Source organism: Cetorhinus maximus, chromosome 9, assembly GCF_964194155.1.
Source record: "Cetorhinus maximus chromosome 9, sCetMax3.hap1.1, whole genome shotgun sequence".
In the NCBI taxonomy this organism is placed as follows: Eukaryota; Metazoa; Chordata; class Chondrichthyes; order Lamniformes; family Cetorhinidae; genus Cetorhinus; species Cetorhinus maximus.
The window spans coordinates 103415009-103441123 of record NC_135887.1 but is presented as its reverse complement, the minus strand read 5'-3'; the positions used below and the strand labels follow the sequence as shown (position 1 = coordinate 103441123).

General features: G+C 43.7%; 1 protein-coding gene across 3 annotated transcripts in view; it reads left to right on the top strand.

The window, feature by feature from the left end:
• tub (TUB bipartite transcription factor) overlaps positions 1–26115 on the top strand; it is a 275702-nt gene that overhangs the window by 99315 nt on the left and 150272 nt on the right. Inside the window, exon 1 of one of the 3 annotated variants that reach the window (XM_078549223.1) lies at positions 8963–9268. The exons of the other annotated variants lie outside the window; for them this stretch is intronic. Within the exon in view, the coding sequence (XP_078405349.1) occupies positions 9231–9268 (38 nt within the window). The 5' untranslated portion in view covers positions 8963–9230. Of the gene's footprint in view, positions 1–8962; positions 9269–26115 lie in introns of those variants that run through there. 3 annotated transcript variants of the gene reach the window in all.

The following is a 26115-nucleotide window of genomic DNA, read 5'->3' as shown; positions in this document are numbered from 1 at the left end:
CACATGCCATCATTACAGGTGACCTGGCTGCAAAATCCATTCTTTAATTTAAATTTTTTTTAAATTAAATTAAAAGTTTAAGAGAGGGCACATCCATTTTGACATGTTTCCTGTCTTACCCTTCATCGCAATCCTGCTGCACCTTTAAAGCTAGAAACCCTCTGATTGGACCTCCAGCTTCAAGAGTCCATCCACCATCCTTAATTGGCTAGTGAGCCTGCCTCTGGCCATTAATTAGTTGCCCCATTTAAAGTCACAATGAGTGACTGTTTTCCCCTTCTGACCCCACATTTCAGCCTGACCCACTGGGTAAATCCTGCTTGTTCAGTGAGACACCACAACAAATGGTACCAATGAGATCTGCACCTTAGGGCGCAATCGTCCGCTCACATTTGCGGCGGGCGTCATGGCGGGCGGGGGAGGAGAATTCAGCGGGAGGGACAGAAATTGGTTTCAGGCGGCATGAAATCGCCGCGGGATCATCCGATGGTGTCCGCCACGGCAGATTACGAATCCCGCTGGAGGCCGGCATGGACCCAATTTACATCCTGCTAATGGGATGCAAAGTAAGACCCGACCAGAATGGCCCCCCCACCCACCCCACCCCCACCCCACACCCGATTTACCGTTATGGAAGATGGTGGGGGACTGAAGGAACACATGCATCACGTGCTGGGTGGATCCGCATGCACATGGCTCTGCCACAAAGCAGCCCTCGGAAGATGGGAGGTCTCCATGCAGCAGCTTCGACTTCGCTGAGGCCTCAGAACTTCACAGACTTCACCATGGGCTCGCACCATCCTCCAGGGTCCATGTTGATGCTTCGGTCCTGCTTTGGAACTTCACGGACTTCGCCATGGACTGGTAAGGATGATCGGCAAAGCGGGAGTGGGACGAGGAAGGTCTAGGTGTGAATGAGAAAGGAAGGTGTACGGGGGGGTGGGGTGAGGTTGGAAGCGGGTGGGAAAGTTTTGGGGGGCTGAGCTTGGGAGGGGGGGCCAGGCAAAGGTATCAGAGAGAGGTGAGGTTGGTGGGGAAGGAGGGTGTCTGGGGGGAATGAAGGAGCACGGGAGGAGAATAGCGCATGGGGGAGGAGGGTATAACATGGGAGAATGGTGCAAGTGGGGAGGCAGGTGTAAGGGAGGGAGGTCGGAGGGGTAAGGTGTCCAGGGGAAGGAGTGAGTTCGGAGGGGGGAAGGTGTAAAGGGGGGAGGAAGGTGTTAGGTTGGGGGGTGGAATGATCAGGTGGATGTTCAAGGGAGGGGTCTTTTGAATCAATGATTGCCTCCTGGGGAGTGAATTGAGGGCGGACATGGTAGGAGGGGATGGTGAGTGTGAGAGGGGGCAGAGGGAGCCGCTAGGATGGGAGGGTGAGGGTGCATCGGTAGCGGTAGAAGGGGTGGCGAGGGTGGTTGGTGGGGACATGGAGGCAGACACGGACGCTGGGGGTAGGCAGGAAGAAATTGGGGAGGTCATTGTGGATGTGAGTGGGATTTTCAGGAAGGTAGGGAACGTGCATGTTCACCTGGGCATTCCTGAAAGAGAAGGGTTCAGTCTTTAGGGCAACAGCGGAGAGGTCAAAGGTGATGCCAGGGGGCTGGACTGTCTTGGGGGAAAGGACATGGTGACTGTGGGAGGGGAAAGGATGGGGGAGCTAATCAAAATGACCACCATACTGTGCAAATCAAAAGTGAGTGGATCCTCATGTTGGACGGGTACAGGTGCTGCATGGGAGCGCAATAAGTGAGATGTATGTCAGCTCAGATGGACAACTTCCTAGCAAGAAGCATTGAAAATGCTCAGGACAGTGAGATGAATGTGATGGATGAAGGCTCCACGCACGTGGGAGAGTGCTTACATGAGGTTCTGAAAGGCCCTTCCATATACACACTTCTCCCTCCAGAATCACTCATGGTGCAGCTGCGTAGGGGGGATGCATTGGGTGGACTCGTGAAGCCTGTCAATGAAGCTGAAAGACATCATTACACACTATTCCGTGAAAGTGAATACATTTTCAGATTATGAAGTGACAAAATGTGATCATGCAACCATTTGTGATCAGAATTTCTTAACTTTTCTAGGCTTACCACTTCTTCTCGGCGCTGCCCTGACATCTGCAGCAGGAGTGGAGACAGCCTGTGCAATAGTTGGCCCTGCTGCCTCTGATGACTTTGGTGTGTGTCCTCTGGAGATCCGAGGCTTTTAAGGCCCCAGCTTGCTTTGGCTGTCCTCCTGTGGACCAGCTGCTCCCTCTGCGGTTACTGAGGATGAGGGGGGTCACAGGCAAAGGGGACTCGGAGGGAGTAGACAGCCTCTGAGATTCCTGAGTGGATGACCCAGGGGCATCCAGATGCCATTCCTCCTCCCTCCAGGTGCCTGAGGACCCCGGCCTGACTCCTTGAGGGGAAGAAGCACCTGGAAAGATGTGTTTCCCTCTTGCATTGCCACTGCAGGAACTCACCCATGACTACTGCAATGAAGTGCAGCTCTGCACGCACCTCCGCATTCTGCAGGACCATCCTTCCCATGGTGATCTCCATGCGTGCATATGTGGGCACCACTTCATCAAAGAGCAGGCAGATGCATGCCTCTGACTCACATGCCACTCTGTTGAGGACTTCCAACTGCTCTGAGTGATGTTTCCTCACCTTTTGCTGACTCTCCACGATGAGTTGGAAGGCCACATCCAGAGGCTCGTCATCGGACTCAGACCTGACAGATGCCTCTTCTCCAGCAATCCTCCAAGTGCTGGGGAGCTTGGCTGAACCTGCCTCCTTCTGCTGTGGATGCTTGTCCATGCGGTGACCACCAGATTGTGAACCCGAGCCTGCTCTAGATCTAGGTCCTACCGAGGTGTGTGTCTCTGCGCTAGGTGCAGAGTGTGGGTAAGCGCTGTGATGGGTCTTCCAGGCTGCTTATTTCCAGCTCTTCAGTGGAGGAGGTGTCCTCTTGGCTGGAGGTGAGGACCTGGATGGAGCTGAGGGACTGACTGGCTGAGGGTGTCAGTCGCTTGGCAGAGCTCCCTGTGAACCAAAGTAGAGATAATTAGAGCATGGCAGCAGAGTCAGAAACAGGAGAGTGAGCACTCACAGTTGTGTTGAGAGAGGTATGATGTGATGCAGGATCCTCAGGTGGGTGTTCACTGCTGACCTCACTGTCAGCACAGGCACGGTCCATGTCCTCACCAGTCAGCGTGATGGCACACTCCTCAAAGTGATTGAGGATGTCAGCCACTCGACCCCCACTTTGGGACCTCTCCCTCCTGATGTAAGCCAGCTTCTCTTGCACAAAAACAAATGGAGAGAGTGTGAGCAGGACGCATGCCATGGCAGATGATAAGGATGGATGGAATTATTGAGAACGCAAGTTCGAGAGGATATGAGCCTGATGAAGATGTGAGGGTGTCTGTGAGAGTTAGTGGTGTTGTCCCTTGAGGTGTGAGATCCCTGTGGATGTGTGATGGTTTGGGAGTGTGAGAGTTGAGAGTGATGAGGTGGTTGACTTACCCTGGCGGAACAAATGAGAGCATTCATCCTCTTCCTGCACTGGATAGCCGACCTCCTCTGTGCTCCACTGGCACTAACCACTGTTGCCACCATCTCGCAGGCTAATTGGTGACTCTGGTGAACCTCCTGCGGCCAGAGCAGGGGTAGAGGAGTTTGCGGTGGTCTTCTACTGCGTCCAGCAGGCAAACCGGAGAGGCATCACTAAATTTGGGGGCTGCCGTCATCCTTGCTTTTGGGGCCATCTGTCGCCTGGATCAGTCCTGGTCTGGAGACATGAAGTAGGCTGTGCTCCAATGCACTTTAAATTTGGCGCCCAGAGCGAGGAAGCACTGAGTTCAAGGCATAGCGAGTAAATCTCAGCCTGACTGCCAGTGAGCTGGCGTGTTTCCCGTGCATGCATTATTGATGAGGCGGGATGCGCCAGGAAGTGGATGATGTGGCACGAAAACCCACCATTGCGACTGGCAGGCAAAACGTCATTTTTCACAGCTGCCACCACACTTTGTGCAATCCTGGGACGATTCTGACCTTAGTGTGCAGCAGTGACCAGTCAAAACAGGAAGAAGTAACCCGTTTGTTCCTGGAACCTCAGACTTTTGTGGTACCAGTAACCCTGGCGTTAGGGTTTCTGGTAAGACAGGACTGCTTTGAAGTGTTACTAGAGATTTTTTTGACATTGCCACACGTGGAAACTTTTGATTGAAAAATCTAAACTATTAATTCAGCTGTACCTTAACTCTTAAACTCCACTAATTTACTGTACTTGTGAAGTCTTTATAGATCTATTTAAATGTATAAAGTTCTCCTAAGCTCTAGTAAATTCAACAGCATCATGTTGGAATTGCTCCAGTCTAATTCTGGGTTGAAAGTGGATTGTCACAGGTGCAATGGCTGTGTGGTGTATTTTTTTGAAGGAAATACTCACAATACTCCCTTTTAACATTCCATTTGTGGACTGGAACATTGAAACCAACCGAGACTGATCATCATTTTATATGTTCAATGTCATTCTAATTTGGCAGTAGATAGTGTTCTGGTAATTTCCGTAAATCCACCTGGCAACCACTTTGAATGAATACAAAGCCTGTGCTTGTAAATATTAGGAAAAATGAACACTGCACATTCATGTCACACAAATATTTATGTGCGTTTATACTCAAAAGAACTCTTATATAGGTTTGTCACTAGCATTGGACAATGAGGTAGGGCTGGGATCAAGGCCTGTTTTTCCAGGTTTGCTTTGCTATTGATGAAAAATTTATAACTCTATAGAACCAAAGCTTCTGAGGATCCAAACCTAAGGCCTGAAGAGAGACAAATATACACTCTTGAGAGAAATTCTGAATCATTTGTTCCCTAATTCCACATCTACTTCTTTTCAGCAAGGAAACTGGCACGTTATTGGCTGTTATCAATATCACTCTTCAATCCTTAGGGAAGAAATGTCTCTGAACTTGAACAAATGACACTTCCCTCTTCTATTTTATCCTCTTCCCTGTAAGACAGGATTCATTCAAAATATCTCTACTTAAAGAAGGCACTGTGTGGGTGACTTTAAGCATGAATGCACTCTTTTGACAAGCCATAGGCTCACATATTGTGATCTAAAATTATTATGTAATAACATGGAGAACATGGAGTCTGTAGAAATTTTGAAGATTGAACATATATAATATATGTAAGGGCTCAGTCCAGGATCCCATTCCCTGTCCTACCCCTAAACTGCCCCCCTGTCCATTCAGGGTTGGCTGGGTAGGGGAGATCATCTACATAATTTTGCATAAATAATATAGTAGGAAGACAAAGTAAACACTTGTGGTACATAGAGAGTAAAAATAGCTAACTTCAACACCTTGCAACCTTTCCAGTAAGAGGGGGAATGGGACTGATTGGAGTGCTCTAAAGAGAACTGGCCTGGGCTCAATGGGCCGAATGGCCCCCTTCTGTGCCATTATGACTATACAGTTGGAATTCAAAGCAGAAGTGGTGGACCTGCCCACTGGCTGAAAAGTGGGGGTGAACTACCTCCACTGGCCCAGGAAGCTGCATCCGTATTTTATGGTCCTTAAGCAGGCACTTAGCTCCCCATGTGAGAGGAGCCCCTGCTTTCAAGAGGTGTCAATCAATCAGATGTTTGGCAGCTCTTAAGTCCTAGCAGCACCACGGAAGGGTAATGAGCACTGCTGGAACTGCAGTTAGCCCCTCATAAGGAACTGCAATGAAAGTCAGACAACCAGGTAATTGGGGCAGCTTCACCTAGGCCAACCCGGCATGCCCCAGCAAGGGGATTGGGAAGACTGGTTGGGGGAGTGGTGGTGGGGGAGCAAGTGGTGACAGCCGTTGACTTGGGGGTGATGGTCCTCTGGGTGCCCGAATGATAGAGATGCCTTCCCTGAGCATGCAGCCAGCCTTGGCAGCCTTGCCAATTGACATGGACTCCCCCCACCCACCAAGGTAAAATCTCAGTGGAGGCAGGTAGGTAAAAGGCATGGCACCCCTGACATGCCACCCAGTTTTACATTCCCTTCCTACCTGCCAGCCTGCTCTGGGATCAGGGGGAGAGGTTGGCGTAAAGTTCTAGCCTATGACTCTAGACATTACATCTGTTGTACCTACTTAAAACACATATCGCTTCATTTAGACCTTAAGCAGTTGTGACCCTTCTAGAAAATCCCCAGAATCAAAATAAAAGTGTATTTTTCCGATGACATATCTGGAATATACAAACCTTGTACAAATCCTCATGACTGGGATTGAGAGTTCCAGGTGCCATTTTCTTCATTGACTATCAGAAGACTCAAATTACACTTATGGAGCAGTATTTAATGCCTTCCCGCTGCTGTGGCAAGTTTGGTGGCGGGGGGGCAATTAATTGAGTAAGTGGATGGCAAGTGGGGACACTGCCACCTTCTTGCTTCCACCCCGATTAAGTCTGTGGCAGGAAGGCCCATGGACAGCCTTCCCGCCCTACTGCCAAGTGGGCCCCATAAGTGGGCAATTAATGTCCACTTAAAGGTCCCATCCTGCTGCCGCTGGTATTAACCCAGTGGTGGGCAGGGGACTCAGCATGCAGGGAGCTCAGAAAGCAAATCCGTGTGGGTTGCTTGCAGGCTCTGGGGTAGGGGTCTGTAGTAATTATGGTTTTATTTAGTGTGTAATATACCTTTAAGAATAATACTTGTTAAGGAAGATCACATGATCTGTAGTAACCAATAGGAGAATCGCGTGAGCAGTCAGTGTGGGGTTAGAGTTGAAGTTGAAAGCACACGTGTAGTTGCTGCTGAGTATACTGTAAATAAACTTAAAGTTTCCACCCAAGAAGTGCCTGCAGATCAACTTTATCATTAATATACAACTCGGCCACCCTACAACAGAGTGCGTTGTTCGAAGGCATCCAGTGCTTGAACAAGGGACCTGGTATTGGGAAGAGAGCCACGCTGAGGGCCTTGCTACCGACCCCTCTCCCCTCCCCCTGCGACCCCCACCCCGCGATCCCTCTCTGCTATCACTCACTTGTGACCTGGGATTCAGCAATGATACAAGGGATTGGGTGGGTCTTGTACCAGCAATATCCACCGCCTCTCTGATGGAGCTGCTGTTCAATAGAACTGCCTGCCCCTGATTGGCTGGCAGCTCTCAGTGGATGGGTCTACTGACCACAGGTTCCTTGATCCAGAGGAAGGCTGGCCGCTGTCCAGTAAAATGCCTGAGTGGCACTAAGTTTGGTGGGCTTTCCTGAAAAGAGGCGACCTGGGACCCTTGCCGTAACCTCCATTAAATACCACCCATGGTTGTTCATGAATGCAGTTATGATTTAAAACGATTAAAGATTTTGATGGGTAGATATTTCCCCTGGTGGGAGAACCCAGACAACAAGCATTGATCATAAAATCAGAGGTAGGCCATTTTAAAGGTGAAACTATTTCACACAAAGAGTAGTGGAATTCTGAACTCATTCTCCCGAAAGGATGTGGATGTTAAGCAACTGAAAATTTTATAATGGACGTATATAGATTTATGTTCGGTCAGGATTTCAAGGGATATTGAATGAAGCTGGGTACCTTTAGGTTGAGGTATCAAGCAGCTATGATGTAATTGAATGGCTTAAAGTGTGAAAGGCCTACCCCTGCTCCTATATTCTTTACACATACCTTACAAAACTGTTGCAGGGTCAAATTACACCCTTAGAGTAAGAAAGATTTGGAACATTTGAGACACTTTTACCGAATGACTCTTGAAATTGAATTGTTCTGGGTGAGGTAAAATTGCAAAAAATATATCTCAAGTTAATATGCAAAAAACTTCAAAGCACATCTATGGTACTCTTTTTTTTGTTGTTCCTCCCGGTAGTTAGCATTAATAGCAGTTGTGAAGTCCAGTGCATGTAGTTCCACTGTCTAGTCAATAGAGGAGAACGCATAGGTTTAATTTGTCTTTTGCCACCCTTTTATTTGAATCGTAGAAGTTTACTAGAGACCATTTTGATCTTTGGAACCGCCAATATTTGTTTAATATCCCAGTCATACTTTCATCATTCACACCACAAATCCTCCCTGCACCCATCTCCCTTTTTAATCCCTGAGTATACCTACCCTCTCTACAATTATTCTTTTATTTTAATATGTTTATAAAAGCACTCACAATTACCTTTTATATTATTTGCTGGCCTTTTTCGTATTTCTCCTGGACCCTTCTAATCTTCTTTTCAACTACCCACTGATTTTATATGGTATTAGGCTTTGTTTTATCATAAGTATTCTTTTCAAATTATGCATCTTTATATTTGTAAATCTGGATCTAATCAATAATCCATTGTTTTACAATAGTTTGTCAAATGGGTTAGAATCAATAGCTAAAATGCAGTGCAGGTGCTTGAACAATGTCTTAAGATCTTTAGACAATATTTACTTGATTCTCTTTTCATTTTATTTGAAGTGATCTGAGCCCTTTTACAATATGCTTGTCCCATGTACTCTCAGCATTGTAAGTAAGTAAAAAATGATTTTGTAAAACAAAAATTAAAATCTTTTGGGATTTTCTTCAATTTATTTCAGTTGGTTTTAAAGCTGCAAAGTCTAATTATTTAGATGTGGGAGTGCCTATGGTGGCAAATTAAACAATAGCCATGAGTGAGAAATAATTTGGGATGATACATCCACTTTATCCCAGATTATTCCTACCCAAAAATATAAACCATTCTTGGAGATCAAAGCACATTTATTAATACTATACGTAACCCTCCCAGTTCCCATGCTAATGAACGACACACTTGGAATTAATGAATAATTTGACATAACAAAGGATTATTTTTCTGCTTTCTTTCCGCTTGACAAGGCAGGATTTATTTTAAAAGGTTTTAGACATCAAAGCTAGCTGTGTTTGAATTGATGACAAAGAAGCTCGTAGTTACCTGTTTGTCACTCATTGTATAGATGAGCAGCCGCTTGTGCTAATGGTTTGCTGAGAATAGAGAGGAGAGAGCGAGAGGGACAGAGAGTGTGTGCTTGTACAGGAGTGTGGAATTGCTGCTGTAGGTGTGGTTTGATGAATCTTGCTCATTTCTTGCCTGTCTCTCAGTACCTGGGGTTAGCTAGTAACTTGAAGATTTTGGGTCCTGCTGGATAATGCTTGGATTGTGGCAGATATCCTTCAGGAGTCTGATCCCGGGATCACTCTTTCAAGCTACAGGCCTTTGTGCTGAAAATCAGACAGTTGATTTAAAACATGAGTTCTAAGCATCTCTCTGACTGGATCCCTTACAGGTACTTCTTATCCATCATGTATTACTGTTCCCTGTGATAGAAAAGAACAGATATCTGTTAATATTATACAATGATATTTGAGAAACTACTTTTGCATTTTTAAGTGTGTCTCGTGGCCTGCATTCTAAGCAGTGCAGAAAACAGCATGAGCTTGGTGCTGCTTTGTACTCTGTTTAGCAATGATCTTTACCTGCTCTCTTTTAGCCTGCACTGTGTCAGCAAAATTAGTGAAAATGCCTTGTGCAGGTTTAACCTGGCTTCTCTTTCTAGCATTTGCCTCTTCAGGATTTCCTCTTATTTGAAAGGCATCCTTATTGTTAAGAACGGACAAAATTTATTTAGTTTAAGGGGGAACAAGAAAAACCCGAGGAGCCGTGTGTCATTGTCACACAGTGATGTCATGAGAAAGCGACATTACAATGAATTTAGATATTTTTGTCAAGAGTTTTGCCAAATATTTTGTAAGGTTTAAATAGTGTATTCTTTAGGTACAAATGTCAGGAGGTAGCTTTTTGCAGTGCTTCCTGCTTGTACAGTTTAATAAAAGCTTGGTTTTGTCTCGTTGGATTTCTATTTGCATGCTCTAAATAAGACTACGGCTCATTAGAGACCATACTTCAAAAAAGTTCTGTATTTTTAGTGCATATGCATGTAACCCTTTATACTATATATGTTTCATAAACACTAATAGGACCCTTGCAAACTCTATGCCCATCATATTTTTAGACTATAATTTGCTCTTCTAAAGATACTGATAATTCCAATCTTTACATCTCAGGGACAAACAAAGTTGTAGGTTATTTGCATTGCTCTGTTACATTGTTTTATAATTTTCTAAGAATAGGAAACAGTTGCAGCTGATTGTGTGCATTGGCTATGCAATCCTTGCTGTGCGCTGCTATTGAGGGGGATCTATTTCTGTACTTGGTTTTATCAAACAAAAGTCCAGGAGGAGGCATTTAATTTCTTCTCTTCCTCCCCCACTACACATACAACAAATCATGATGTATGACTGTGTAAGTTAACATTGCAGCTGAACTGCTGCCATGGAGAAAAGCTAATTGCCATGGCAGCACTGCTGCCGCTGTCATTGGTGCTTGGTTGCCATAAGCCTCGTCTCTATGCTTATTCTCAATGCGTGTGCATCATATTTATGGAGATTCTAACGTTTAAATGCAGTTCCAACCATTGCATGTACATGTGTGTCTGCGCGTGTGTGTTTGTGTGTGTGTGTGTCTCTGTGCTGTAAATTCTATGTAATCCTATGTATGTGTATATAATTGTTGATGCTGTTGATTTATAATGATTTAGGGAGTCAGACCCCTGAACTTTACTGTCTTCTGTGCAAATATACTGCTCCTTAAAAAGCTTTGAATGTCGTGAACCATTTAGGTCTGGTTATATTTAACCAATTATCTAATCTTTGGCCTGTGGTACCTGAAGTTTTTGGTCATTTGTATTGAAGCATTTATATTGTGTACTTCTCCACCCCCATCTCCACACTTCTCCCCTCCAGCATCACTGTAACTTGACTTAGACTGTTTTCTTTTATAGTGAATGGCTCATTGGTGAACCTTTGGTGTGGGGACTTCATTCATTGCTACTAAAATAGACTGTGAAACAGTATTATTTAGCAATAGTACTCAGCGAGGATCATGTTGTTTAGTTGCATGTGCAGGATACTGGATCAGTGTACATCCTGCATCCTGTAAGTTAGCCAATTAAATCTGCTTGGCCTTTTCAGTACTGAATTTCTTTTGCTTTATTAAGAATAAACGCGAGCAATCAAATAGTGTTTCCCAAATGCTGGTCACTAAGTTCCTGTGCTGAATGTCATAATATAAAGCAATGCAAAGGATTACAGAATATTTTTCATTTGCAATGTAAGCTCAGCTATGTGTAGGCCAGTCCAATAAGTGGGAGATTTCCTTTGTATGTCAGAAGGTACATTTTACAAATTATTGGTCCTGACATAGAACATTGTGCAATGGGTGTTTAAATAAGGGATTTGAGCGTAATGAACAGTGAGCCCCGCTTTTCTCTCTGTTTCATCTATCAAAGTTCCCATTATATATTCCCATCATCAGAAGCTTTTGCCAGATCCTGCTTTGTAAAATCTATCCCTGTGCAACGGAATTGAAACCTTGTTCTTTTCAAATGGCTTTACCAACTTGTTATATTTGGAATACAGAGGAAATCATTCCACTTTCTCATTAGTTGGATAAACATTATGAGGTAAAGTTTCCACTTTGGGCACAAGAGGAGAGCTGGGCATAATTGAGTTCAAAATTGTGCTAGTTTTCAGAAGTGAATTTTTTTTTGCTCAAGTTTCCACTCAAATTTATTTGCATATCGCTAAATGAAAAATCAACCATGAGCCGATGCAATCAGACAATATTTTAGAACTCCTTTTGCATTGAAAAATACTTCTCAATATATTTAAAAGTGACAATCTAGTACAGTTAACTAAAACAGGGATTTGTCAGAATAAGTAAGTGTTCTGAACTATAAGTAACCTGATTTAAATAACTGAAAAATACTTTTTTAAAAAAGCTAACCAGAATCATTTACTAGTTTCTTTAGTGCATGGTCAATTTCTCAATATATTTTTTAAATTAAAAGCTTTTTGGCAGATGCCTATTAGTGTCCTTGCAACTAAAAAAAAGGTAGCCTTCTAAGAACCGCCTTGAAGCCTGCAATTTTTAAAAATTCATTCAGGGGATGTGGGTTTCGCTGGCTGGGCCAGCATTTATTGTCCATCCCTAGTTGCGATTGAGAAGGTGGTGGTGAGCTGCCTTCTTGAACCTCTGCAGTCCATTTGGTGTAGGTGGGTATAATTCATGGCAACTTATCATAGTGATTAATTTGATCTGAAGGTGTTGTGGTTGGGGCTGATTTCCAGCACTGGATTTTGTGGTCATGTTAAAGCAAGAGGGCTTGCTGCTAACCTCGAAGGAAGTAGCTCACAAAGATCTTGCAATCTCTGAAGCGTGGACTCACCCTTTCCTGGCATCAGTTTGTTTCTGGCACCAAGTCATAAGGAACGCCAGACATCCAACAACAATAATGTCATCCAGTAGGGTAAGCAGCCAATCACATTGAAGTATCCCTATAGGTAGCGAAACAGGAAGTAAAAACCACTAAATACCTTCACTTTTAATTTTTTAATAGATCATGAAATAAATGATCAATACATGCATTTGGAATTAAGGTAGAAGATAAAATATCATTAACCTTAAAAATATTTAAAAATATGTAGAATGTCTTATTGTACTGGAGAAACTTAGCATTCATATAAATGTAAAATTACTTTTTCAATGGCAGGGAAGCTGTTTAATGGTAATTATGAGCTTAGCACATTGTTAAAAACCTAGTTATGCCTCAATCAATAAGGTATAACTTTTTCAAGGGTTTTTACAGAGAGACTAAGGGCGTAAGATTGAAAGTTCTCATCAATTTAATGATTTCCAATTGATTGCAGTCTTGGAGGATCTCAGCAGTGCACCTCAGCAAAACATATCACTGAAAACAACTTATGGATTTTCACGTTTAACTGTGGCTGCGCTGCCTCTTTCTAAAGAGTAATGACGGTGAGCACTAACGGTTTTCTGTCATTACTACCACAAAACCCAGGCCAATGTTTCTTAAACTAATGCAAAATATTAAGGAAACTCACTTTGCACTGGCATAACATGTGCTTGAAATTCCTCAACCTTTTGCGCTAGTTTGGCTGATTTTGAGTGAGTTGAGCTGAACAGACCAATGCAACCTAACAGAAACTCCAGATCAAATATCCTCACTTATGGGTGTGGCATGGTGATGTAATTTTACCTTGAACAGTTAATGAAACTGTGTAGTAATGGCAACATTCAATATGTAAAAGAGCACCAATTGCTCTGGGAATAGAAATTTACAGTAACAGCTATAATCACATTACAGGTGATCAATAGGAGAAAGTGAGTCACACCCTCTCTCTCTTTCTCATGGCCAATGTGGATGTAGAGCAACAACTTTAATTTTATATTCAGGTGGTCAAGCCAGATCAGCGTGTCAGGAGTTAAGCAAGCGTATCACTTTATATTTATGAATTAGGTATTGTAACCTTGAATTTTACCGTGAGCATCAGGATGAAAAGCAGGCCATGAGCCCGCACTTTCCACCAGCAAGACCGCCTCAGAAATTGAGTCTGGCAACTCTGAAGCCTCAGCAGCGCTACCAGGAGAAATGGCTGTTGATGATGCTTACAAGAGGCTTGGGAGTTGCGCCAAGTGAATGGAAAATTAATTCAGGGGGCCAAGGGTCAGAGGGGTAACCCTTTGGGAAGATCATTGAGGCCAAAAGTGTTGCTTTCTCTGCGCCTGGCCTCTTATTTGGGCCATTGTACTTGACGCCCCCACCCCACACGACCACTCCCCATTGCCACAGGAAGACGGCCTCTATTGAGCTGGCGGTTTCCCCCTATGCCGAGGAGTCGCCCACATTCAGCAAAATGCCAATGGCCCTGTAAAATAGCCCCTAATTGAGTCTTTATTTGTGCTAATCTCTGAATCTGGTCCCGCCACTGGTCAAAATACCCCTGTGGCAGGACTACGTCAAGGAGCCAACCCAACGCAGTTCCCTATGATTTCACAGCTCCCCACCCTGCACCCCCACCACCTCATTGGGGCCGGTGAATTCCGGGCCCATGTTTCATGGTCTCCTCTGGGTGACCACAGAGTTTTTAATTTTCCATTTGTCTCACGAATGTCACTCCATGCACTGATTCCACTGCGAATTTAATATTTTCTGTCTGTAAATCTAAACTTTAGCACACCACAGTTTGGGTGTGAGTAGAAAATTTCAATTAAAGAAAGTAAAAAAGCACTGGAAATGTGAGAAAAACAAAATGCCGGAAATACACCAGGTCTGTTAAAGAAAAAAAAAGTGTTATTGGTGCTTTAGATTACAGTTGTTTTAGGTTACAGTTTGTAAGACTCTATGTAAAATTCTAGCTGACATCTTGTCCTACCACCTAAGAGGTTCAAGAGTCTAGTCTCAGCAACTTTAATACTTTATTAGAAATAGAAGGCTAACCTTATAAATTATGCATCAAACAAAGTTAGCAAATCCTGCACATTCACTGTAACTTTCACCAGTTTAGGCACTTACAAAAATGACAGGCAGAAAAAGACCAGCAGCTCCGTCAAGCTTGCCCACGCCTCATAATGGCTGGAGCATCATGACTTCCAACCACCTTATACTCCCCCTCCCCTCAGCCTTTGCAGCCATGTAATCTTTAATTTAGGAATCATTCCTATAGCTCTCGTCTTAACTTTTTCAAAGGCTATTGTATCACCTACCATGGAGGGGACCAAAACTGGGTGCAGTACTCTGGATGTGATTAACCAGTGACTTGTAAAATGACAGAATGGTATGCTTTGATTTGTATTAAACAATTCTATGTTACAATCCAACACCCTTTCAGCTGTAGCTACAGGTTTTCTACATTGGTCACAAACCTTCAGTGATAACACCTGGATCTCCTTTTTCTCTCAACCTCTTTCAGTGTTATTCCCTGCAAATAGGTGTATATTGGGTTTGTCCTAACTCCAAGCGTGACATGCTCTTTGCCTAAGTTAAATTCCGTTTGTCATTGCGTGGCCCACTCTAGTGGAGCATCTAAATCTCCTTGCATTTCATTGCTCTCGTTTATCTTTACTGGATAAAACCTCACAAGCATGAGATTCAACTCAAGTACCTTAAATCCATGCTTTTCTTTCATTCTTGGGATGTGGGACCTAGCTAGCATGGCTGGAAATTGTTGCCTAACCCTGGTTGCACTGATACAATTGAGTGATTGCTTGGTCACTCCAGTGGACAGTTAAAAGTCAACCATGTTGGAGTGGCTGAGACACACATATGGACAAGACTGAGTCAGGATGGTAGGTTTTATTTCTTAAAGGATATTGGGGAACCAGTTGTGTTTTTCTAACAATCTAACATCTTCATGATTACTTTTACTGATAACATCACTTTATTCCCAGATTTTGAAAAACTGCATTCAAAATCTCAAACTGCCGTGGTAGGATTTTTAAAATTTGTTCATGGGATGTGAACATTGCTGGCAAGGCCAGCATTTGGTGTGCATCCCAAATTACCCTTTGTGAAGAATTGAAACACATGTTCTCTGGATTATTAATCCAGGCCTCTGGGTTAGTAGCCCAGTAACATGGGGTAGAATTTATGTCCTGATATGGGGGCGAGAATGGAGACGAGAGAATGCATAATTTTGTGTCATCAGTCGATGTGCTGGTTTTCCCCCGGTGGTAGAATCGAGGGTGGAAGGGCTTTATGCCTATAAGCAGCTGGTAGCCAATTGAGGCCAATTGTCAGATGCTGACTGGAATTTTCCAGTAGGCTTGCTCCCCTCATGGCGTTGGAAACATGCCAGCTGCCTGGACTGGAGGCCAGCACTCCAGGCAGGCTTTGAGGCCTCCCCACTCATCTGGCCACATCTGTGGCTATTTCTTAATTCAAAACTTTTAAAAAGTTGCTGAGAAGAAGCCTCAGGATGGAGGAGCCCTCGATCTCCTTAGCTGTGATGGCAGGCTGCATTTCCTTCTGTGCTGGAGGGCCCCCTGTTTGTGAGCCTGCCCACTGTCCTTAATTGGACAGGGTGTGTACCCTCTGGTCACTAATTGCCCAGTTCAGGGAAAATCACAGTGCGGGGTCGGGACCCCCATGATGGTCCTGACCTAAAATCCTGCCCATAGCTATTTCAATTCTCCATTCTTACACACAGTAATGATCCATTGATGTTACTTGTCTTTGTCTTGTGCCTGCGTCTGGTGGGAATCTGCAAAAGCAGCTGTCACTTTTCTAATTTGTGATTTTCAAGGGTACATTCCTTGGTGCCTGGCAGTATTCAGATACTTTCCTTCATCATTTTCTTATAACCCCTGTAGTAATTTGCCTATAGTTCTGTTATGTTTGATGGTTTCACAATCATGGGTATAAATACCTCTTGTTGAAAGCTATGTTACAGCTACTGACAAATAAAGCTCTGGTCATCTCTTACCTCATTCTGTTTTATCTAGCTATGTCCAATGAATGCCTTATCAATGTTGCTTTGTAACCCGTCTATGTTTCTAGCCTACTAAATTCCCATACCTGCTGTTTCGCACTCATTGCATTTTAGTCAGTTTACATTCATACATGTTTAAAACCTACAGGGTACACACCTGAAAATTTGACCAGTCTTTTCTCTCTACAGATGTTGATTGAACTGTAGTGAATTTCCAGCATTTCTGTTTCACTATCAGAGATTTCAATTATGTTTAATGTCTCGTACCAAAGTTTCATTTGTTAAACATTTTTTCTTATTGTTTATCTTGCTCATCCGTGCAGGTAAGGGATAGTTTTACTATAGCAAAGGCACCATATAAATACAAGTTGTTGTTATTCAATGCTGCAGAACACTCGTCCACTTTTGCCACCTGATCCCGGGTCAGGTATAATTCAGGAGTAAAGCTGTCTCTGCTCTGCCCCAACAATGTGAATAAACTCCAATTTCAGGATAACATTCACAAATGCACTGGTGGGAACTTTTCAATTGCCACAAATGCAATTCTTACAGAGGCATGATAACACGGGCCAGGATTTTCCAGTTGCCGGGTGATCGGCTCCGCATTGCGATTTCACGCGGGCAGGCCAATTAAGGCCCATCCTGCGTGGATCATGAGTGGTAGCGTTCAGCGCTACCTGTGCAGGCGGAGGAAGGAGGGGGATTCGGGTCCAGTGCTCTTTCTCGCTTGTGCGCGAAAGAACACTTCAATCTCCCAGGTGCACGGAGCTGCCTCAGGGAGGTTGAAGCGCTTTTTAAAAAAATTAATAAGGACATTAAAAATTTATTGAAACATGTCCCCTCATGTGACTGTGTCACATGAGATGGGACATGTTTTTATTTTCAAAATAAAGTTTTTATTTTATTAGTATTAGCTTTAGGAAACCTCATCCTTCTCGTGGGTGAGGTTTCCTAAAAAACGTAAAGGCCGCTTGGCCTTTTCGCCTGCCCGCCAACCATAAGCTTGGATGGGCAGTGTAAAATTCAACTTAATTGCCTTGTTATTGGCCTTAATAGGCCTTTCAATTATTTGTGGGCGTGCAGCTGACTCCGGCGCGCACCTGCTGAACGAAATGTCGCATGAGTTCATGATGACGTCGGGATGCACGCCCGACATCACCGCGCGTCATTTTACGTTCCGGCGTGTCGGGCACGCGCCTGCACACTAAATTTAAAATTCTGCCCATGATCTTCTTTGCCTATGGTACTGCTGCCCTCAGGAGCCAGCTCCCCACTTCATGTGGCACTCAGACCTGTGTATGGTGCACGAGGCTCATTAAGGCTGCAGTGAAATCTAGGCCCCATAATACATTCAGAGGGTTTGAATAGTGCACCAAACACTCAGCATCTGTTTAAGGTGTGGAAGACTTTTCACTTCTTTAAAGTTTTTGCTGTCAACTTGTTCTTGCTGAAGTTGTGTTGTTGACATGGAATTTCCAGGGTTTTTGAAAGCGACCTAACCATGTTTGCCATCATTAGCCCTCTCAGTCTGCTTGGCATTTCAGGATTTATTGCAGCACAGATTAACAAAAATTTTTAGGATGCTGGGGTTTCGGTGGAGAACACATACCCGCCGATACTGCCTGTCCCTCGGCCATTTAACGCTCCAACAAGTGTTAATTGGCTGGAGGCTGGACTTTCGCCCCTCACTGGGGAGGAAGTCCTGCCTCAGAGAGTTGCTGACCAATCTGACTGGCCGGCAGCTCTCTAGTCCCTGTAGCACCTGAAGCTGAAGTGGACAGGACTGGAGCCTAAGTCCTGGGAACCCAGGATCAGGTAAGTTTTGGGGGTCTCCCTGTGGGGTGGGGAGGTTAACTCCAGGGTGGTGGGCAGAGGTAGGTTGGGGCATTGATGGAGAGGCCGGTGGGGAGGGAAGACCATAAAATCTGAACCGTTATTTTCTGATTTCTATGTGGCTTTGTGTTGCTTATGCTGCCCCTGTGCTATATTGCTGCTGTTGGAGAAAAGAAGTTAGTGAAACTTATTGGAACCTTACTCTGAGCTTCTTAAAGTTGCAGCGTGTGGGCCATCGGTGTCATTTCCACAGGGAACAAAGATCTTCTGCTGCCTTGAAAGTAGCAATATGTATCCTCTTGGCCATTCTTTTTTTTATACATTTATGGGATGTGAGCTTCGCTGGCTGGGTCAGCATTTATTGCCCATCCCTTTTTGCCCTTGAGAACCTGGTGGTGAGCTGGGGAAGGGAGTTCCAGGAAGGGGCTTCCAGGATTTTGACCCAGTGACAGTGAAGGAACGGCGATATATTTCTAAGTCAGGATGGTGAGTGACTTGGAGAGGAACTTCCAGGTGGTGGTTTTCCCATCTATCTGCTGCCCTTGTCCTTCTAAATGGTAATGGTCGCGGGCTTGGAAGAAGCTGTCGAAGGAGTGTTGGTGAATCCCTGCAGTGCATCTTGTAGATGGTACAGACTGTTACTACCATGCATCGGTGGTAGAGGGAGTGAATGTTTGTGGATGTGGTGCCAATTGAGCGGACTGCTTTGTCCTGGATGGTGTCCAGCTTCTTGAGTGTTATGGGGGCTGCACTCATCCAGACAAGTGAGGAGTATTCCATCACACTCCAGACTTGTACCTTGTAGATGGTGGACAGGCTTTGGGGACTCAGGAGGTGAGTTGCTCATCACACGATTCCTAGCCTCTGACCTGCTCTTGTAGCCACAGTATTTATATGTCTAGCCCAGTTCAGTTTCTGATTATTTTCTGATTGAAAGTTTTAGAAGAGAAGGCGAACAGGACACATGTCAAACAGGTGCATTTGCAGCTTAGGGTACCAATGAGGGCTTGTCCTGACCCAGCCAGCCATGTTAACAGGTCCAGAGTTGTACATGGCCAAGTCAAATTAAATCTGCACGTGGAAATTAAAATTCCACCAAGGAAAGTACCCATGAATTTTACAGACTATCTAGCCCCATATTCCATTTCAGCATCTGTGAAAGCTGTCAGGGCAGCCAACCTTGAACTTTTTTTTATTCATTCACTGGGTGTGGGCTTCGCTGGCTGGGCCAGCATTTATTGTCCATCCCTAATTGCCCTTGAGAAGGTGGCGGTGAGCTGCCTTCTTGATCCGCTGCAGTCCAAGTACTGATCTGTAGGTACACCCATAGTGCCATCCTTTTTGTGGCTTTGTAGCGGTCTGTTACAACTGAGTGGCTTGCTAGGCCATTTCAGAGGACATTATTGCCATGGGTCTGGAGTCATATGTAGGCCAGACCAGATAAACAGAACAGATTTCCTTCCCTAAAGGACATTAATGAACCAGATGTGTTTTTACAACAATCAATTTTTAATTCCAGATTTTTATTGAATTCAAATTCCACCATCTGCTGTGGCAGGATTCAAACCCTGGTTCCCCAGAGCATTACCCTGGGTCTCTGGATTACTAGTCCAGCAACAATACCAGTACGCCATCGCCTCCCCCCAGTAGGTCATTCCAGGCAGTAGCTGATATCCCCAAACAACAGTGCAGAATACTATTATGCAAATAGCAGCTGCCTTGTTTACCCAGGCCTCTCAACTCATCAGCTTCAGCATGAAAAACATACAGCAACACAAGAGACCATCTGTTGGACTCCCCAAACTGCAGAGCATTACTGATGACGCACATATGACCATATGGGCCTCTGCTCAATGCCACTCCTTTCATGATATGAAAATGATTTTAAACCATAAGAGTGCAATTGATCTATGGCAGCATACCTGCTGATCTGTCACTTGCCATAATTCTTCTATTTTACAACAAACCATGGCTTTACCATTACTTGAAGGCCACAAAAACTGGATGACAGCCTATTGGAGGACTAAGCATGTACTCTCCAGCCATGGCTACTTATTACTCCATTTAGGAACCCAAGGGAAGGATGGGAAGGGCTGTATAATGAGATTCCTGCTGTCAGCCTTTGGCATCCTTGAGCAGATTGCGAGGGTGCTGCAATACACCCTGGAAAAAGCATTCAAAATTGCTGCAGCCTGCAGAATTTTACACCACTTTGCTTGACCAGTAACCAGGGTGAAGACTATCACTGTAACCAAAAGCCAGAAGAGATGTCTACCTAAGTAGCTGGATAATTAGCAGGAATATTTAAGCAGTGTTGAGTAAAGGACACAGTCAGCTAACTGCGTAACAGAACCAAAGCATAACATTTCCAACAATTTACTAAAATAATTCCTCAATTACAATTACATTTTTCTCTAACTGCAAATCTGCTTCATAGAAAAAGAACTGATATCACACATGAAAATATCTGCAGAACTACATTTTCGTGGATTCCTAACAATTTGTGATGTGGTTTAGAGAGATGTCCCCAGTGCTTCAGATTTCTTAATTTACATTGGAGGAGATAATGTTGCTGCCATTCCTTCCCTTTTCATCTGTATAATGACAGAAGGCTGACTAGCAACCCTTCAAAAACTACTGCTTCTGAACTCCTGCTCCCTGTCCCTCCAGTGTTAATGCCACATCATTCATTAACCTAAAATTAAAGCACAAGTTTAGTTCATTTTGTTACCAGTGCACAGCGAGCCTGAGGAACCAATGTGCTTGGAATGCATTATCAGGCTTGTAAGCCCTGTGAGTGAGATTTCCTAATTAATGCTGAATTGTGCATCTTGCCCTGATATAGAGTTGCTTTGATTAAAAGTTGGGTTGAAGTGACCCTAAGTGATTTCACATGACCTAATACCTAAAATGAAGCTATGATTCTGATCACTCTAAGCAGCAGTAGTATTTCTCTTACTCCTGTATGTAATTGTAAGACTGTAGCTGAAACCAGTGGTGTACTAAAAACTCTTTAGTGTACTAATGCATTACGCAAAGAACAGCACTACTACTCACACATTTCACATTACTATGTCTCCACCACATGATCTGCAGAGGTTCAAGAAGGCAGCTTACCACTACCTTCTGCAGGGCTATTAGGGATGACTTCTCTGTCCTTGTAGGAAATGCTGGGACATCTTTTGAATTAACCTAATGGCACCCTCAGGATTCCTTTTAAATGTCAGCATGGATCATTCAATCAAATCCATCATATCCAATTTTTTACGTCAGGCTGAGAGTGCACCAACTGAGCCAAACTGACACTCAACAGATATTTTGAAAGCTAAAAGACATTGATTTTAGATAATTCTGAAGACAAGGAATGGTGAATAATGGTGGCATTGTGAGACGGGGAGGCAGTGACAGACATGCATTAAGTACCACCCATTGATATGTAGGCCATTTACACATTTATCAATTTGGCAAGTAATTTAACAATGCAGCAACATTGACAAATCCTTTGATTTTCTACACTCTACTATGTGTCGTAGGATTTTATACCACAGCATCATAATATTACATGAAAAGTCAATGTAAATGCCAATTTCTGTATAGAGCCAAGTGATAGCAAATGATTTATAAATATCAGTATATTCCCATGTAAATGGAATTGGTTAAAACCTGACTTTATAGGAAATTGATTGTTCAGCATTGTCCAGGTGGTTAGCCATATCTCTGTAAGAAACCAGATCAACGTTGTTTGGACTACTCACTAAGGTAAAAAGGAAGTACTGTGGATGCTGGAAATCTGAAACAAAAACAGAAAATGCTGGAAAAACTCAGCAGGTCTAGCAGCATCTGTGGAGAGAGAAACAGGGTTAATGTTTAGAGTCCATTTAACTGTTCTTCAGAGCTCTGAACTTCAGCTTTGAAGAAGAGTCATACGGACTCGAAACGTTAACTCTGTTTTTCTCTCCACAGATGCTGCTAGACCTGCTGAGTTTTTCCAGTATTTTCTGTTTTTGTTTGGATTACTGATGTTTAACTGAGAAACATTTTGCTTGTGTAGCCATCCATGTGGTAAATGGAAAGCACCAAGCAGAGACTGGGAACTGTTGTCCCTCTCTATCTCTGTAACCTGTTCTACAACCCTCCAAGCTATCTGCACTTCTCCAATTCTGGGCTCTTACACATTTTCGATTTTCTTCATTCAACCATTGATGATCATGCTTTCAGCAACCTAGGCCCTAAGCTTTGGAATTCCGTTCCAACACATCTCCACATCTCTATCTATTTGTCCTTCTTTAAGATGTTCCTTAAAACCTACCATTTTGATTAAACTTTTAGTCACTTCTCCTAATATCTCTGTGTGTCAAATTTTGTCTGATAGCTGCTCCTGTAACGTGCGTTGTGTTGTTTTACTATGATGAAGGTACTCTATAAATGCAAGCTGCGTAGAATATAGGGCACAGAAATAGTGCATGTGACCCAACCAGTCCACGCTGGTGTTTGTGCTCCATTCAAGCCTTCTCCCATTTTTTCTTATCTAAATCTTACCATTGTAACCATCTATTCCTTCTCCCAAGCTAGACAAGGCTTGTCTAGCCTTCCCTTAACTGTAACTATAGTATTCACTTCAACCACTCCCCATAGTAGCGAGTTCTACTTTCTTACCAATCTTTAAGTAAAGAAGCTCCTTCTGAATTCCCTATTGGATTTCCTGCTGACTATCTTATAATGGTGGTCTCTAGTTATGCTCTTCCCCACAAGAGGAAACAGACTTTCTGAATCCACTCCATGAAAACCTCCCATAATTATAAAGCCCTCTATTGGGTCACTCTTCAATCTTCTTTTTGCAAGAGAAAAGAGACCCAACCTATCCGTCCTTGCTGGTATGTATACTGCTGTTTTGTTGATGGGAGAGAGAATCATTGGAAGATTCACCTTTGGCTGCTACTGTCCATCTTATTGTGGCTGGTTGCAAAGTGACATTGGCAGGGAACTGTAGCAGGTTGTGCCCTTCCCCATTCTGCCAGGGAATGGTAAGTGTGGTAAATACGGCAAACAAGGAAAGCATAAAAATGAGAAATGGTGTTCATGTCAGTATTATTGATTGCTAACCCGAAATTTTCCATCTAAAGCAGATGGTACAATAGTTTGCAGCTGCAGTATTTTGAGCTGTCATATATCCTGTAATCTAATGTCTGACACTTTTAATCAGTGATGAGTTATACTCTATTATAATAACATTCAAAGGATTCAGCTGGTATAGTTCATAGTGAAAGTATAGGAGTTTTTTGGCACTAGTCCAATTGGATGAGATTAGCACCTGGACATGTCTGTTAAAACCTTTGCCAACCTGTCAAAATCATTGAAATACAGAGCACATTGGAAATATTCTAATACTCTCAGTGGTGACCAGTGTACCTGGCTGTTGCATCAGTAGGTCAATACCAAATTCCAGCTCAAGTTTCTAATCTGTATGTTGAATTCATAATTCAGTTATACAATGATGATTGAAGAAACCCTAAAAAGTTTACCAAATTGAAATTATGGGAAAAATGTCTTTAGGTTTCAGGAAATTGTCTTTAGATTCAAAAAACTGAATGGATAAACATTATAATTAATGTCAAAGGTAATGTCACTGTTTAAAAATCTTAATTTCCAACATTTATTTGAAAAACTAAGTTAATGCATAATAAACTTTATTTTGTAGTTGTAACCATCCTATGAAAGGTTCAAGAGAACATTAAAAAAAAATAATTAAATTAAAATTGTCAGGAGAATTTGCACAAATAAGTCAGTACTATTTCTCACTTCATGTTCTTGTACTGTATATGCTGTTTAATACTGAAAAGTGCTTGTAAGTTGTGGACTGGATGTATCAGTTGATAAGTATACTGCAGGTCTTCTCTGGTACCTGGATTATCAACAGTCTAAACAAATGGTATAAAAGTCCCCTGTCTATTTTCTGTAAGGACTCCAAAGGCTGGACCTTACGGGGTGCCACAGTCCCCGCCTCCCCAGCTAAGACGTCCAGGACGGGGGATCCTGCTCAGAACTGTTGCCATACATGAATTAACTGGTCAGTTGGTCATTAAGTGAGTTGAGGCAGGACTTCCGCCCCTCAGGAACAGGAAATCCCATCTCAGAGAGCTGCCAGCTGATCAGAGGCTGGTAGCTCTCCAGTACCGGCAGCACCACTGGGACCAGTGGCCACTGCCACTACTGCACCTGGGACTTGAGGGTGTGTTCAGCTGCTGGATTTGGACTTGGTAAGCGTTTGGGGAACATGGCGAGGGGAGGAGGGGTCAGGGTTTGAGAGGCCAGGGTGGGACGAGAACCTGGGGGAAGTAGCACCTTGGTGGGGCCCTCCAATAATAAGGAGGACCCCTACCCCCTGCCCGCTACCAGCCTGTGCAAGAAACCTACTGGGCTGGGTGCTTGGTTTGGGCCTCTCTCGTCAATGGTTAAATGCAGGCGGCAGCAGGGCGAGACACTTAGTTGAACATTTGGCCCACTGGCAGGCCTACACAGCCACCCTGCCATTGGTATAATTGCAGTAGGGGCAGGGCTGGGTGGGTAGGCAACGGGCAGGCTGCCCACTGGGTTTTACATGCCTCCTGCCTTCACAGCCACCAGCGGAGTGTCAAATCCAGCCCTATGTGTAATGAGTTTCAGCAGTTGTTAATCAGTTTCTAACAGACACAAGTCCATAACACACAAACTAGAGATGGATTATCATTAGATCAACATTCTACTTCAGGATGTTAATGGGGATGATGTGCAGGAAATGAAAATGATGCATTGAGGTAGCAGGGTTCTCTTCTCAGTTGACATTGAAGGACATTATTGAAGGAATTATTTCACCCATGATGAATTTGATCTGGGAGTTGATTGGTATGATTTGCACTCCATATGCTGTGATCACACAGATCCTGATTCATGTTGTATTTGATCTGACAGCATTGGTTGCAGATAGTAGATGCAAAAATTGCCAAAATATCCGCAATCTTGATCGGTCCAAATAGTACTGGTGAGTTAAATGCTATAAATGCTATATGCCTGATCAATTTATGGGGGAAATTGTTCTCTTCAGCACCCTGGGTAGTAACTTGGTGGAGTGAATTTCTTGCTCAGAACCTGTCCAGTTTTCATTAATTTGATTTCTGAAGCTATATCGCTCTAAGACAGCTTTTGTTTATGAGAACTCCTGTTTGGTCTTTTGGTATCAGCTTTGTACACAGGAAGGTGCATAAATCTGACATGGTGCCTTGGACAAGTACCTAACAGGGGCTACAAGGAGAAAGGGAAAATCTAATATAAAGTCATGCTTAACAGCTCTTGCTTCCCTATGGTTGCTGAGACGGTGGTTTAGCGGCAACATCATTAGACTAGTAATTCAGAGGCCCAGGCTGATGTCCTGGGCAGGAGGGTTTAAGCACCTGCATGGCAGCTGGTGGAATTTAAATTAATTTAATAATCTGGAATTGAAAAGCTAGTGTCAGTAATGGCAACCATGAATTGATTGTTGTAAAACTCTATCTGGTTCACTAATGTCCTTCAGGGAAGGAAATCTGCCATCCTTACCTGGTCTGGCCTACATGTAATTCCAGACTCACAACAATGTGGTTGACTCTTAACCGCCCTCTCAATTGGTGTGGCAAGCCACTCAGTTCAAGGGTAACTAGGGGTGGGCAAAGAATGCTGGCTCTGCCAGCAATGCCCACATCCCATGAAAGAATAAATAAATAAAGTTCATTGTAGCATAGCTAGAGGCCTGGGGGCAGACTTGAGACACACTTATTTATACCACAGGGAGATCCAAAAAGGAGGGAACTTCATCCTTGAAAGACAAACATGTCGGATTGGAACATTTTGTGCCAATCTTCCTTTTGAAAGCCAACCATATAATTGTGTGATTAAATGAAAGTTGTTCATTTCACCAGAGGGACACTCAGTTAATTTT